General features: G+C 38.4%; 1 protein-coding gene across 1 annotated transcript in view; it reads left to right on the top strand.

Annotated features, from left to right (window-relative positions):
- Positions 1 to 12,632, top strand: part of LOC144001418 (uncharacterized) — a 213,613-nt gene extending 200,981 nt beyond the window's left edge. Inside the window, exons 3-6 of the mRNA XM_077495722.1 lie at positions 9,985 to 10,040; positions 10,189 to 10,272; positions 10,824 to 11,025; positions 11,958 to 12,632. Coding sequence (XP_077351848.1) covers positions 9,985 to 10,040; positions 10,189 to 10,272; positions 10,824 to 11,025; positions 11,958 to 12,145 — 530 coding nt within the window. The 3' untranslated portion in view covers positions 12,146 to 12,632. The remainder of the gene's footprint in view (positions 1 to 9,984; positions 10,041 to 10,188; positions 10,273 to 10,823; positions 11,026 to 11,957) is intronic.
- The last annotated feature ends 1,720 nt before the right edge of the window (positions 12,633 to 14,352 follow it).

Genomic DNA, 14,352 nt, shown 5'->3' with positions numbered 1-14,352 from the left:
ACCCCACATACGGTATTTTGTACAAAAAATGTAAACTCATTCTAAGTGTGATAACTAAGTCATTTATGAATATTCTTTTAGTTTCCACCACTCAAAATGTTCACTGGCATCAGACTTATCCAAACATATATATATTTTTATTTATTTTTGATAGCCTTTATGGACATTAAAAGCAATATCGTGAATGAAGGATATGCTTAATAACTCCACGGTACATGCTCCAAAAAAAATCCCACACTTGACATGTATGCTTATAATCAAGGCCTGAAGGTATCTCTATGACAACATTCAGTTATAAATACAGCGCCACCTAGCCCTTGAGGCTTATAGAAAAAAAAATAAAAAATACCCCACATACGGTATTTTGTACAAAAAATGTACACTCATTCTAAGTGTGATAACTAAGTCATTTATGAATATTCTTTTAGTTTCCACCACTCAAATTGTTCACTGGCTTCACACCGATCCAAACGTATGTACGTTTCCATTTTGTTTTATTCATTTTTGATTGCCCCTTTGGACAATAAAAGTAACATTGTGCAATGAGTACAACGAGCGATGATGTGTATATACACTTTTACAAAAAATACCAATCAGGGCAACTCATTGCCTAAAAATAAAAAAGGACGCTGATTTTTGCAGGTCTTAACAACCACCAAAACCCGTTGAGCTTGACACACACTGGCAAAAAAAAATATTCTACATGTAAACGTTTATTATGCCATTTTCAAAGAAATTTTGCTTCCAATATGCCAGTACCCCAACGTGCAAGGACCCCAACGTGGCCCGGGCTGCGAGGGCCCTTTATAGCTGCTCGCAGCTCTAGTTCTTCTTCTTCTTCTTCTTCTTCTTCTTCTTCTTCTTCTCCGTAAACGATCGCATTTTTGAGTACCTAAACATTCACGAAAACTCACCAAACTTTGCACACTCCTCAGGCCCGGCGAAAAATTTGATATTATGAAGTCGTCATAACAACGCGACTCTATAGCGCCCCCTAGCGTAGAAAAATAAAAACCAAGCCTGGCACGTTTGAGTTAGAGCAACGAAAATTGGCAGGCACGTGTAGCACCCCGAGACGCACAAAAAAGTCTATTGGGACCATGTAGCTAAAATGTACAGGAAGTGAGCTATGAATTTTTTTATGTCCAATTTTGGCCTATTTTGCCACATTCACTGTGGTCATGCTTTTTCCCCCTTTGCAAACATTTTTCATCCAATTGACTTCAAACTTGGCATTTATCATCTCAAGACCTGAGAGAACAACTGGGCAAAACATCTTGCCTTTTCGAAATACTATATGATGGGGGCGGGTCATCAAATATTGTCTTTAAAATTTCATTTGTCCAGAAAGAGCAAATGCTTAATAACTCCCATGTTCAAGCTCCAAAAAATCTCAAACTTCTCAGGCAACGTAATAGTCACGGCCTGAAAACATCTATATGATAAAATTCAGTTATACATATAGCGCCACCTAGTGGTGACAATAAATGTCATACTTTACGTTTTTAGCTACTGCGCTGAGCTCGTTGAAGGGATCCAGTTGAAAGTTGGTCAGAAAAGCCTTAAGATGTTGATCATGCCCAACACCGAATATTGTAACTTTTCGCCAAAGGGCGTGGCCGCTACGGTGCCGCAAAGTCTGAAGATTTTTCGTGACAATAAAAGCTGCATGAACTTGACCGAGATGATCCTATCTTCTTAAAATTTCACACATTTGATGAGAGTCCAGCCCTAAAGACATCTACGAACTTATATTTCATCTTACTGATAGCGCCACCTAGTGGCATTTTTTTTTTCTTACGAATTTTTTTCTACGTTTTTGTCCAAACACGTTAACTGGACCTACCTCAGATTTGCTCAGATGAGGGTTTCGGCCTTCATGATGTCACAACACGAAGTTTGTGAGTTTTCGCGAATCGCTGTGGGCGTGGCTAAGCACTGTTCGCCAAGAAAACAACGCCAGTTTTGAGGGTCTAAACATGCGCAGAAACTCATGAAACTTGGCACACACATCTGGCCTGGTAAAATGAACAATATTTTATTGTTGATTGTGCTATTTTTACAAAAATGACTCAATAGCGCCCCCTAGAAATTTTTAACGAAGCAGCCCCGATTGTACGTTTAAGCAAGATCTACGAAAATTTTTACGTGTATGAGGGAGCCAAAGACCTACAAAAAAGTCTCTTGGACCCATATGCTAAAATGAACAGGAAGTGAGCTACGAATTTTTGAATGTCCCATTTTTTACGATTTTTGCACATTTTCAGGGGGCATACTTTTGCCCACTTCTCCTACACGTTTTATCCGACTGACTTATGACTTGACCTGGACCATGCCAAGACCTGAGCCAACAACAGACGGAAAAATCTTGACTTTTGGAAATACTATATGATGAGGGCGGGGCATCAAAATTTGTGTTTCGCACTGAAAAAGGATATGCTTAATAACTCCCCGATACATGCTCCAAAAAATCCCAAACTTGACATGTATGTTTATCGTCAAGGCCTGAAGGTATCTCTATGACAACATTCAGTTATATATGCAGCGCCACCTAGCCCTTGAGGCATGAAAAAAAAATACCCCACTTACGGTATTTTGTACAAAAAATGTAAACTCATTCTAAGTGTGATAACTAAGTCATTTAGGAATATTCTTTTACCTTCCACCACTCAAAATAACACTGGCATCAGACCTAACCAAACATACATATTTTTGTTACTTAGTTTTATGTATTTTTGATAGCCTCTATGGACATTAAAAGCAATATCGTGAATGAAGGCTATGCTTAATAACTCCCAGGTACATGCTCCAAAAAATCCCATATTTGAAATGTATATTTAGAGTCAAGGCCTGAAGGTATCTCTATGACAAAATTCAGTTATAAATACAGCGCCACCTAGTCCTTGAGGCATAAAAAAAAATGCCTCACTTACGGTATTTTTGCAAAAATTGTAAACTCATTGTAAGTGTGATAACTAAGTCATTTATGAATATTCTTTTACTTTCCACCACTCAATATGTTCACTGGTATCAGACCGATCCAAACATACGTATTTTTTATTTAGTTTTATTTTTTTTTTTTATCGCCTCTATGGACAATAAAAGCAACATTGTGCAATGAGTACGAGCGATGATGTGTGTATATATACTTTTACGAAAAATACCAATCAGAGCAACTCATTGCCTAAAAATAAAAAAAAGACGCTGATTTTTGCAGATCTTAACAATCACCAAAACCCATTGAGCTTGACACACTCATCACACCTGGCAAAAAAAAAAAAAAAAGTCCACATGTTTATCATGCCATTTTCAAAGAAATTCTGCTTCCAATGTGCCAGTACCCCAATGTGCAAGTTCCCCAACGTGCAAGTACCCCAACGTGGCCCGGGCTGCGAGGGCCCTTTATAGCTGCTCGCAGCTCTAGTTATTATTAGGGCCCGAGCAGCGACCGCTGCGAGGTCCCTATTGTTTTTGTAAAAATTATTATTATTATTAGGGCCCGAGCAGCGGCGGCGGCGGTGCCGCTGCGAGGCCCTATTGTTTTTGTAGGAATTCTTCTTATTATTATTATTCTTATTCTTATTATTCTTCTCCGCAAACAATCGCATTTTTGAGACACTAAACGTGACCGAAAACTCACCAAACTTTACACGCACATCAGGCCTGGCGAAAAATTTGATATTTTAAAGTCGCCATACATGATAACAGAAAAATGGCTCCTTAGCGCCCCCTACATAGGTTAAACGGATCCCTGTCCCGCTACGATTGTCCGACGGCTATGAAAATTGTGTGGCACCTGTAGCACATCCCAATGAACAAAAACCTCTTTGAAGTGTGTACCCTAAAATAGACAGAAAGTGAGGTATGAGTATTTAAATGTCCAATTTTTGCCAATTTTTGCACATTTACAGGGGTCATACTTTTGCCCGCTTCTCCTACACGGTTAACCCGATTGACTTCAAACTTGGGATGTACCATCTCAACACCTGGGACAACATCATTGTGAAAAATGAAAAGTTTTTGATATACTATATGACGGCGGCGGCGCATCAAATTTAGAGTTGAAAAATTCTTACTTCACGAAGCATTGCCGGTTGTACGTTTAATCTAGAGCTACGAAAATTGGTACACATATGTAACAGGCTATGACCTACAAAAAACTCTTTTTGAACCATATGCTAAACCTAACAGGAAGTCCACCATTTTGATTTATTTTGGAACGTGTTGCCATTTTTTTGGCCATTTCATTGGGGTCTTATTTTAACGAACTCCTCCTACAGTGTTTATCCGATCATCTTCAAACTTGGTGTGATTCATCTTAAGATGTTGAAGATGAAAAGTTATTGAAAGCTTTGTATTTCGTCGCACGCTGTTGTCATGGCATGCACTGTTTTTAAAGGAAAAAAAATATCCTTAAAGAAGCATTCCCATTTGTACGAAGCAGCTAGAGCTACGAAAATTTGTAGACATATGTAACAGCCCAAGATGTACAAAAAAGTCTCTTGGTGCCCTGTGCTAAACCCAACAGGAAGTCCCCCAGGGGCCGGGCATCACATTTTGAGCTAAAAAACTCCTCTTTAACAAAGCATACCCGGCTGTACGTTTCACCTAGAGTTACCAACATTTGTAGAGGTATATAACAGCCCTCGAGGTACAAAAAACTCTTTTTGAACCATATGCTAAACCTAACAGGGCGTCCGCCATTTTGATTTACTTTGGAATGTGTTGCCATTTTTTTTGGCCATTTCATAGGGGTCATATTTTAACAAACTCCTCCTACAGAGTTTATCCGATCATCTTCAAACTTGGTGTGATTCATCTTAAGATGTTGAAAATGAAAAGTTATTGAAAGTTTTTTATTTCATCACACGCTGTTGTCGTGGCATGCACTTTTTGCAAAGGAAAAAAATCCTTCTTAATGAAGCATTCCCAGTTGTACGAAGCAGCTAGAGCGACGAAAAATTGTAGACATATGTAACAGCCCAGGATGTACAAAAAAGTCTCTTGGTGCCATGTGCTAAACCCAACAGGAAGTCCCCCAGGGGCCGGGCATCACATTTTGAGCTAAAAAACTCCTCTTTATTAGGGCCCGAGCAGCGGCGGCGGCGGTGCCGCTGCGAGGCCCTATTGTTTTTGTAGGAATTCTTCTTATTATTATTATTCTTATTATTATTCTTCTCCGCAAACAATCGCATTTTTGAGACACTAAATGTGACCGAAAACTCACCAAACTTTACACGCACATCAGGCCTGGCGAAAAATTTGATATTTTAAAGTCGCCATACATGATAACAGAAAAATGGCTCCTTAGCGCCCCCTACATAGGTTAAACGGATCCCTGTCCTGCTACGATTGTCCGACGGCTATGAAAATTGTGTGGCACCTGTAGCACATCCCAATGAACAAAAACCTCTTTGAAGTGTGTACCCTAAAATAGACAGAAAGTGAGGTATGAGTATTTAAATGTCCAATTTTGGCCCAGTTTTGCATATTTACAGGGGTCATACTTTTGCCCGCTTCTCCTACACGGTTAACCCGATTGACTTCAAACTTGGGATGTACCATCTCAACACCTGGGACAACATCATTGTGAAAAATGAAAAGTTTTTGATATACTATATGACAGCGGCGGCGCATCAAATTTAGAGTTTAAAAATTCTTACTTCACGAGGCATTGCCGGTTGTACGTTTAATCTAGAGCTACGAAAATTGGTACACATATGTAACAGACTATGACCTACAAAAAACTCTTTTTGAACCATATGCTAAACCTAACAGGAAGTCCACCATTTTGATTTATTTTGGAACGTGTTGCCATTTTTTTGGCCATTTCATTGGGGTCTTATTTTAACGAACTCCTCCTACAGTGTTTATCCGATCATCTTCAAACTTGGTGTGATTCATCTTAAGATGTTGAAGATGAAAAGTTATTGAAAGCTTTGTATTTCGTCGCACGCTGTTGTCATGGCATGCACTGTTTGCAAAGGAAAAAAAGTATCCTTAAAGAAGCATTGCCAGTTGTACGAAGCAGCTAGAGCTACGAAAATTTGTAGACATATGTAACAGCCCAAGATGTACAAAAAAGTCTCTTGGTGCCCTGTGCTAAACCCAACAGGAAGTCCCCCAGGGGCCGGGCATCACATTTTGAGCTAAAAAAAACCTCCTCTTTAACAAAGCATACCCGGCTGTACGTTTCACCTAGAGTTACCAAAATTTGTAGAGGTATATAACAGCCCTCGAGGTACAAAAAACTCTTTTTGAACCATATGCTAAACCTAACAGGACGTCCGCCATTTTGATTTACTTTGGAATGTGTTGCCATTTTTTTTTGGCCATTTCATAGGAGTCATATTTTAACAAACTGCTCCTACAGAGTTTATCCGATCATCTTCAAACTTGGTGTGATTCATCTTAAGATGTTGAAAATGAAAAGTTATTGAAAGTTTTTTATTTCGTCACACGCTGTTATCGTGGCATGCACTTTTTGCAAAGGAAAAAAATCCTTCTTAATGAAGCATTCCCAGTTGTACGAAGCAGCTAGAGCGACGAAAAATTGTAGACATATGTAACAGCCCAGGATGTACAAAAATGTCTCTTGGTGCCATGTGCTAAACGCAACAGGAAGTCCCCCAGGGGCCGGGCATCACATTTTGAGCTAAAAAATTCCTCTTTAACGAAGCATTCCCGGTTGTACGTTTCACCTAGCGCTATGATAATTTGCAGGCATACATAAGAGCCCACGATGTACAAAAAAGTCTCTTGGAACCATGTGCTAAACCAAACAGGAAGTCTGCCATTTTGATTTATGATGGGATTTGTTGCCATTTTTTGTGGCCTTTTTCAGGGGTCATATTTTAACGAACCCCTCCTACAAAATTTATCCGACTGTCTTCAAACTTGGTGTGTTTCATCTTAAGATGTTTAAGATGCAAAGTAATCGAAAGTTTTTTATTTTGTAACACGCTGTTGCCATAGCAATGCATTGTTTGTCAAGTGCTGCTTTTTTTTTTTATACACATGAAAACTCATGAAACTTTGCAAACACATCAGACTCGTCATGAACATGAATTTTCAGAGATTTATTGTGCAATTTGCAATAAATAGCGCCCTCTAGACATTTTTATGAAGCCTTTCCGATTGTATGATTATGCTAGACCTACAAAAAAGTATTATGTAGCCATTTGCCAAACCAAAGAGGAAGTCCGCTATTTTGATTTTATTTTGGGAATTATACATCATTTTTGGCCTTTTTCATTAAACTTTGCACAGACAAGGCATGGAAAAAACTAACATTTTAAATGGTCCTTGTTCCATGTAACAGTTGTCAAGTGCTGCTTTTTTTTTTTTTTTTATACACATGAAAACTCATGAAACTTTGCAAACACATCAGACTTGTCATGAACATGAATTTTTAGAGATTTATTGTGCAATTTGCAATAAATAGCGCCCTCTAGACATTTTTATGAAGCATTTCCGATTGTATGATTATGCTAGACCTACAAAAAAGTATTATGTAGCCATTTGCCAAACCAAAGAGGAAGTCCGCTATTTTGATTTTATTTTGGGAATTATACATCATTTTTGGCCTTTCTCATTAAACTTTGCACAGACAAGCCATGGAAAAAAATAACATTTTAAATGGTCCTTGTTCCATGTTACAGTACCCCGACGTGCCAGTACCCTGACGTGCAAGTAACCCAACGTTGTGCTCAATAGCGCCCTCTATGCATTTTTATGGAGCATTTCCAATTGTATGATTCAAGCGATACACAACTAAAGATGACTTGACCAAGATTTATGAAAACTGGGAGGCATACCTATTAGCTTAAGACCTACAAAAGGTATTCTGTAGCCGTATGCTAAACCTAAAAGGAAGTCCACCATTTTGAATTTATTTTGGGAATTGCACACCATATTTTGCGTTTTGATTATACTTTGCACACACAAGGCTTGTCAAAAACATTTTAGATGGTCTTGTCCTATTTGACAGTACCCCAACGTGCCAGTACCCCGACGTGCAAGTACCCCAACGTGGCCCGGGTTGCGAGGGCCCTTTATAGCTGCTCGCAGCTCTAGTTATTCTTCTTCTTCTTTTTCTTTGTTATTATTCTTTTCCGCAAACAACCACATTTTTGAGGCACTAAACATGAACGAAAACTCACCAAACTTTACACGCAGATCGGGTCTGGCGAAAAATTTGATATTTTAAAGTCGCCATACATGATAACAGAAAAATGGCTCTGTAGTGCCACCTACATAGGTTTAACGGATCCCTGTCCCGCTACGATTGTCCTATGGCTACGAAAATTGTGTGGCACCTGTAGCACATCCAGATGAACAAAAACCTCTTTGATATGTGTACCCTAAAATAGACAGGAAGTGAGGTATGAGTATTTGAATGTCCAATTTTGGCCCATTTTTGCACTTTTACAGGGGTCATACTTTTGCCCGCTTCTCCTACACGGTTAACCCGATTGACTTCAAACTTGGGCTGTACCATCTCAACACCTGGGACAACATCATGGTAAAAAATCTAAAGTTTTTGACATACTATATGACGGTGGCGGGGCATCAAATTTACAGTTTCAAAATTCTTACTTAACGAAGCATTGCCGGTGGTACGTTTAATCTAGAGCTACGAAAATTGGTACACATATGTAACAGACTATGATCTACAAAAAAGCCTGTTGGTGCCATATGCTAAACCTAACAGGAAGTCCGCCAGAGGCGAGGCATCAAATTTTGTGTTTCAAAATTCTAACTTAATGAAGCATTCCCGGCTGTACATTTCACCTAGAGTTAACAATATTTGAAGACATATGTAACAGCCCTCAAGGTACAAAAAACTCTTTTTGAACCATATGCTAAACCGAACAGGAAGTCCGCCATTTTGATTTACTTTGGAACGTGTTGCCATTTTTTGGGCCATTTCATAGGGGTCTTATTTTAACGAACTCCTCCTACAGAGTTTATCCGATCATCTCCAAACTTGGTGTGATTCATCTTAAGATGTTGAAGATGAAAAGTTATTGAAAGCTTTTTATTTTGTCGCACGCTGTTGCCGTGGCATGCACAGTTTGCAAAGGAAAAAATTCCTTCTTAATGAAGCATTCCCAGTTGTACGAAGCAGCTAGAGCTACGAAAATTTGGAGACAAATGTAACAGCCCACGATGTACAAAAAAGTCTCTTGGTGCCATGTGCTAAACCCAACAGGAAGTCCCGTAGGGGCCGGGCATCACATTTTGAGCTAAAAAACTCCTCTTTAACGAAGCATTCCCGGTTGTACGTTTCACCTAGCGCTATGATAATTTAGAGGCATACATAAGAGCCCACGATGTACAAAAAAGTCTCTTGGAACCATGTGCTAAACCAAACAGGAAGTCCGCCATTTTGATTTATGATGGGATTTGTAGCCTTTTTTTGTGGCCTTTTTTAGGGGTCATATTTTAACTCCTCCTACAAAATTCATCCGACCGTGTTCAAACTTGGTGTGTTTCATCTTAAGATGTTTAAGATGCAAATTTATCGAAAGTTTTTTATTTTGTCGCACGCTGCTGCTATAGCGATGCATTGGTTGCCAAGTAAAGTGCTGCTTTGTTTTTTTTTATCTATACATGTGTGAAAACTCGTGAAACTTTGCACACACATCAGACTTGTCATTAACATGAATTTTTAGAGATTTCTTGTGCAATTTGCAATAAATCGCACCCTCTATACATTTTTTATGGAGCATTTCCGATTGGATGATTCAAGCGCGAAATAACTAAAGATGACTTGACTTGACCTAGATTTGTGAAAACTCAGAGGCATACCTATTATATTATTATTATTTTTTGTACCTTACAAGATTATCTCTTGTGCCACATTAAACCCCTTTGCAGGCCTGAGCCAAACCACGGTCCATACATTTGATACCACTGCTTTATTTCAATGGTCAAGTACTTCATAACCACACCTACTTATGCTTGTCCTTGCATATATAGTAGACAACAAAGAGCTCTTTCAACAAAAGACATTTCCATCTACAAAGTCATACAAGGTAAGCACTCTATAAATTCTGCAATCACTACACTTCTATTCCTAAATTATCACTTCAAATACCAACAATGGTTAATACAGCTACAAATTTCTTGTATGTTTATGAAGTATGATACTGTATTTATTTCTACTCCTTTGCTTTTCTACAGAACATGAACAAATCACCAAGCAAATTCTCTTTTGATAAAGACCCTCTAATCATCTCCATACGCAAAGATTGCCAACTTTTTTCCGTAAGTATACAATACATAAACTAAACAGGACAACTTTCTCAATCATATACAGTATGCCATACATATATGTATTAAGTTCTCATTTATTAACAGGTTTGTTAAAGGCACCTTTAGTGTGTTTTTCTGTTTGTAATGTTTCTCCACGAGCACGTCTAGCCATTGATATCATGTAGAACACATATGCTAACCTTTTAGAGACAATTGAAGCTTACTTGCACAGTAGCCACTATCTTAACCACTTAATTCACATGTCTACTTGACAACTTATTACATGTAGTGAAATGGTACTTTGTGCGTCTTATGCTTTTTTCTGAACACTGCTTTTCAACTCTTTCCTTAAAACCAATACATGCGGTACTGTTATACTGTATAAATATATATGTCCGTGTGTATATATTTGTATATTCTTTCAAATAAACTCGTTTTGACACACACAGCCATTGAGTAACATGCAACACGACCACAACGTTTTGCACCAACACGTTACCTCTGCTATTTAGAATCATGGAATCTAACATGACTGATTTTCATTGAATGCTTTGTCATTACAGTATGCATGCATTGATCATGCTTTCAGTCGCAACGACTTATACCAGCGCAGCCTTGATCTTCATTCCCAAATGAACCAACTAGTCCATGTGACTCGAGTCAATCGAGCACTTGAAAAACAGATAGACTTCAAAACCAAGCTTGTGAAAGAACTCCAGACTGCATTGGATATAAAGGATGCATGTGATGCATTTGTCCGTGATGGTAAGCTATATGACATGGAAGACACACAAACACTAACACAGCAAGCATCCCCATCCTACACATTGTGTATAATGAATGACATGTTTGACAATAGACATTTTTACATTTTTTTGTTAATGCACGTTCCTTTTTTTCTGTTAGGAATATCTTGAAGGTAACATTGGACTGTTAACTAAAACACTGACTGATTATTGAGCCTCAATTTCTCAATGTATATAATGTGAATACATACTACACTTGATTACTTTCAAATGTGACTGATATCATGTAGCTATGCTGTGATCTTGCCCTCTTTCATCCACTGATAGACACTTCAAAGTTCTTTTTTTTCTGTATCTTCTCAAAATAACTGACATATTCATGGAAAAGATTGTATTTAAATTCTATCATTATTAATTACTACTATTATGTTTATGTCTTTGCCCCTGATTATGATGTTTCTATACCATAGATTTAAAAAAAAAAAATTTTTGGACATACTGTGACATGACCTTTACAATACTAATTTTTACTAAGAAAAAATCAATCACACACCATAATATTTTATACTTATCCTGCATGTATCTGGACACACCATGCCAAATTTTACACTTACATAACCATTTATGTACCTGTCGTATCCTTACTTTTATTCATCATTTCATCACACAATCCTAAAACATTGCTTTTTGACCCAGAGGATTCAACTATACCATTTTTGCGTGTCTTATTACTTACTAGCTATATTATTTATTAACGGGCAAAAACTATGAATATAAGATCACCGTCAAATATTACGTCTGTAATATCCATATACAGTGCATTACATAATATGCATTTGTATTAAGACACTACCATGCTAAAAATATGCACACGACTGTTCTGTAAACTACACCTAAGACAACCAAACTTCACAGATCTAACATGATTCTTCATTCTTTTTTGTTCTACAGATGTATCAAATGCTGCCACACAGACAGAAGAAGCCACTGAGGACATGCACGAAGACGATGATCACAATATAACAGGACAGGTTAACCCCCCTGAACTTTTAGCCCGCAGGTCAAAGCGTCCTAGGACTAATTCATCCATGGAGGTACATTATCCTAAGACAGACTATGTGCTAACCCAAACTCTTTGACCCCAAGGGATTCATCTGTCCCAGAAAACTTTTACACTAAAGAGTTTATCTGTCCTAGGGCGCTGTTAACCCCAGGTTAAAGTGTTATTTAATCTGTCCTGTTACAACAGCTATACATAAACAGCTGCATTCCTCTCCTGTTCCATCTCTCGCACTTCTTTCATCTCTTTTTCTCCTCTACTTATACCTATGCTTGCTCATGTGCTTTTTTCCCCTTTAGATGATGTCATTGGTTAGCCTGCTTCAAAGCTACATTTTTTCTTGAATAACTGTCACACATTTACTGTTTGCTGGACCCTACAAAACTGTCACAATACTTCACTATGTCATGAATACATATGTGTTGCACAGCGACACCACATTAAGAGTCATCAAAAAGCTTTTTATTTGATCACACACCATCTCTGTGCCATGCAATGTTTTCAAATAAACAGATGCTGGTTTTGAATATCAAACAAGCGACTTTTCATGAAACTTTGCACACACATCAGAAAGTCCACACTTTTGAATTTATTTTGGGAATTGTGCATCATTTTTGGCCTTTTACTGCACCTTTTTACACACAAGGCACGGCAAATGCATTTCTATTTTCCATGGTCCTTGTCTATTTAACAGTACCCCAACGTGCAAGTCCCCCGACTTGCATATACCCCAACGTGGCCCAGGTTGCGAGGGCCCTTTATAGCTGCTCGCAGCTCTAGTTATTATTATTAGGGCCCGAGCAGCGACCGCTGCGAGGTCCCTCTTGTTTTTGTAAGAATTATTATTATTCTTCTTCTTCTTCTCCGTAAACGATCGCATTTTTGAGGGCCTAAACATTTACGAAAACTCACCAAACTTTGCAGTCTCTTCGGGCCCGGCGAAAAATTTGATATTATGTAGTTGTCATAACAACGCGACTCTATAGCGCCACCTAGCGTAGAAAAATAAAAACCAATCCCGGCCCGTTTGAGCTAGAGCTACGAAAATTGGCAGGCACGTGTAGCACTACGAGACGCACAAAAAAGTCAGTGGAAGCCATTTCCTAAAATGTACAGGAAGTGAGCTATGAATTTTTTAATGTCCAATTTTGGCCTATTTTGGCACATTCACTGTGGTCATACTTTTTCCCCCTATGCAAACATTTTTCATCCCATTGACTTTAAACTTGGCATTTATCATCTCAAGACTTAAGAGAAAAACTAGGCAAAAAATCTTGCGTTTTCGAAATACTATATGACGGGGGCGGGGCATCAAATATTGCCTTTAAAATTTCATTTGTCCAGAAAGAGCAAATGCTGAATAACTCCCATGTACAAGCTCCAAAAAATCTCAAACTTCTCAGGCAACGTAATAGTCACGGCCTGAAAACACCTATATGAAAAAATTCAGTTATACATATAGCGCCACCTAGTGGTTACAATAAATGTCATACTTTACGTTTTTAGCTACTGTGCTGAGCTCGTTGAAGGGATCCAGTTGAAAATTGGTCAGAAAAGCCTTAAGATGTTGATCATGCCCCACACCGAATAGTGTAACTTTTCGCCAAAGGGCGTGGCCGCTACGGTGACGCAAAGTCTGAAGATTTTTCGTGAGAATAAAAGCTGCATGAACTTGACCGAGATGATCCTATCTTCTCAAAATTTCACACATTTGATGAGAGTCCAGCCCTAAAGACATCTACGAACTTATATTTCATCTAACTGATAGCGCCACCTAGTGGCAATTTTTTTTCTTACGAATTTTCTTGTACATTTTTCTCCAAACACGTTAACTGGACCAACCTCATATTTGCTCAGATGGGGGTTTCGGCCTTCATGATGTCACAACACGAAGTTTGTGAGTTTTCGCGAATCGCTGTGGGCGTGGCTAAGCACTGTTCGCCAAGAAAACAACGCTAGTTTTGATGGTCTAAACATGCGCAGAAACTCATGAAACTTGGCACACACATCTGGCCTGGCAAAATGAGCAATATTTTATCATGTATTGTCCTATTTTTACAAAAATGACTCAATAGCGCCCCCTAGAAATTTTTAACGAAGCAGCCCCGATTGTACGTTTAAGCAAGATCTACGAAAATTTTTAGGTGTATGAGGGAGTCCAAGACCTACAAAAAAGTCTCTTGGACCCATGTGCTAAAATGAACAGGAAGTGAGCTATGAATTTTTGAATGTCCCATTTTTGACGATTTTTGCACATTTTCAGGGGGCATACTTTTGCCCACTTCT

This window comes from Festucalex cinctus, chromosome 14 (genome assembly GCF_051991245.1).
Source record: "Festucalex cinctus isolate MCC-2025b chromosome 14, RoL_Fcin_1.0, whole genome shotgun sequence".
NCBI lineage: Eukaryota > Metazoa > Chordata > Actinopteri > Syngnathiformes > Syngnathidae > Festucalex > Festucalex cinctus.
This window is presented reverse-complemented; position numbering and strand designations above follow the sequence as displayed.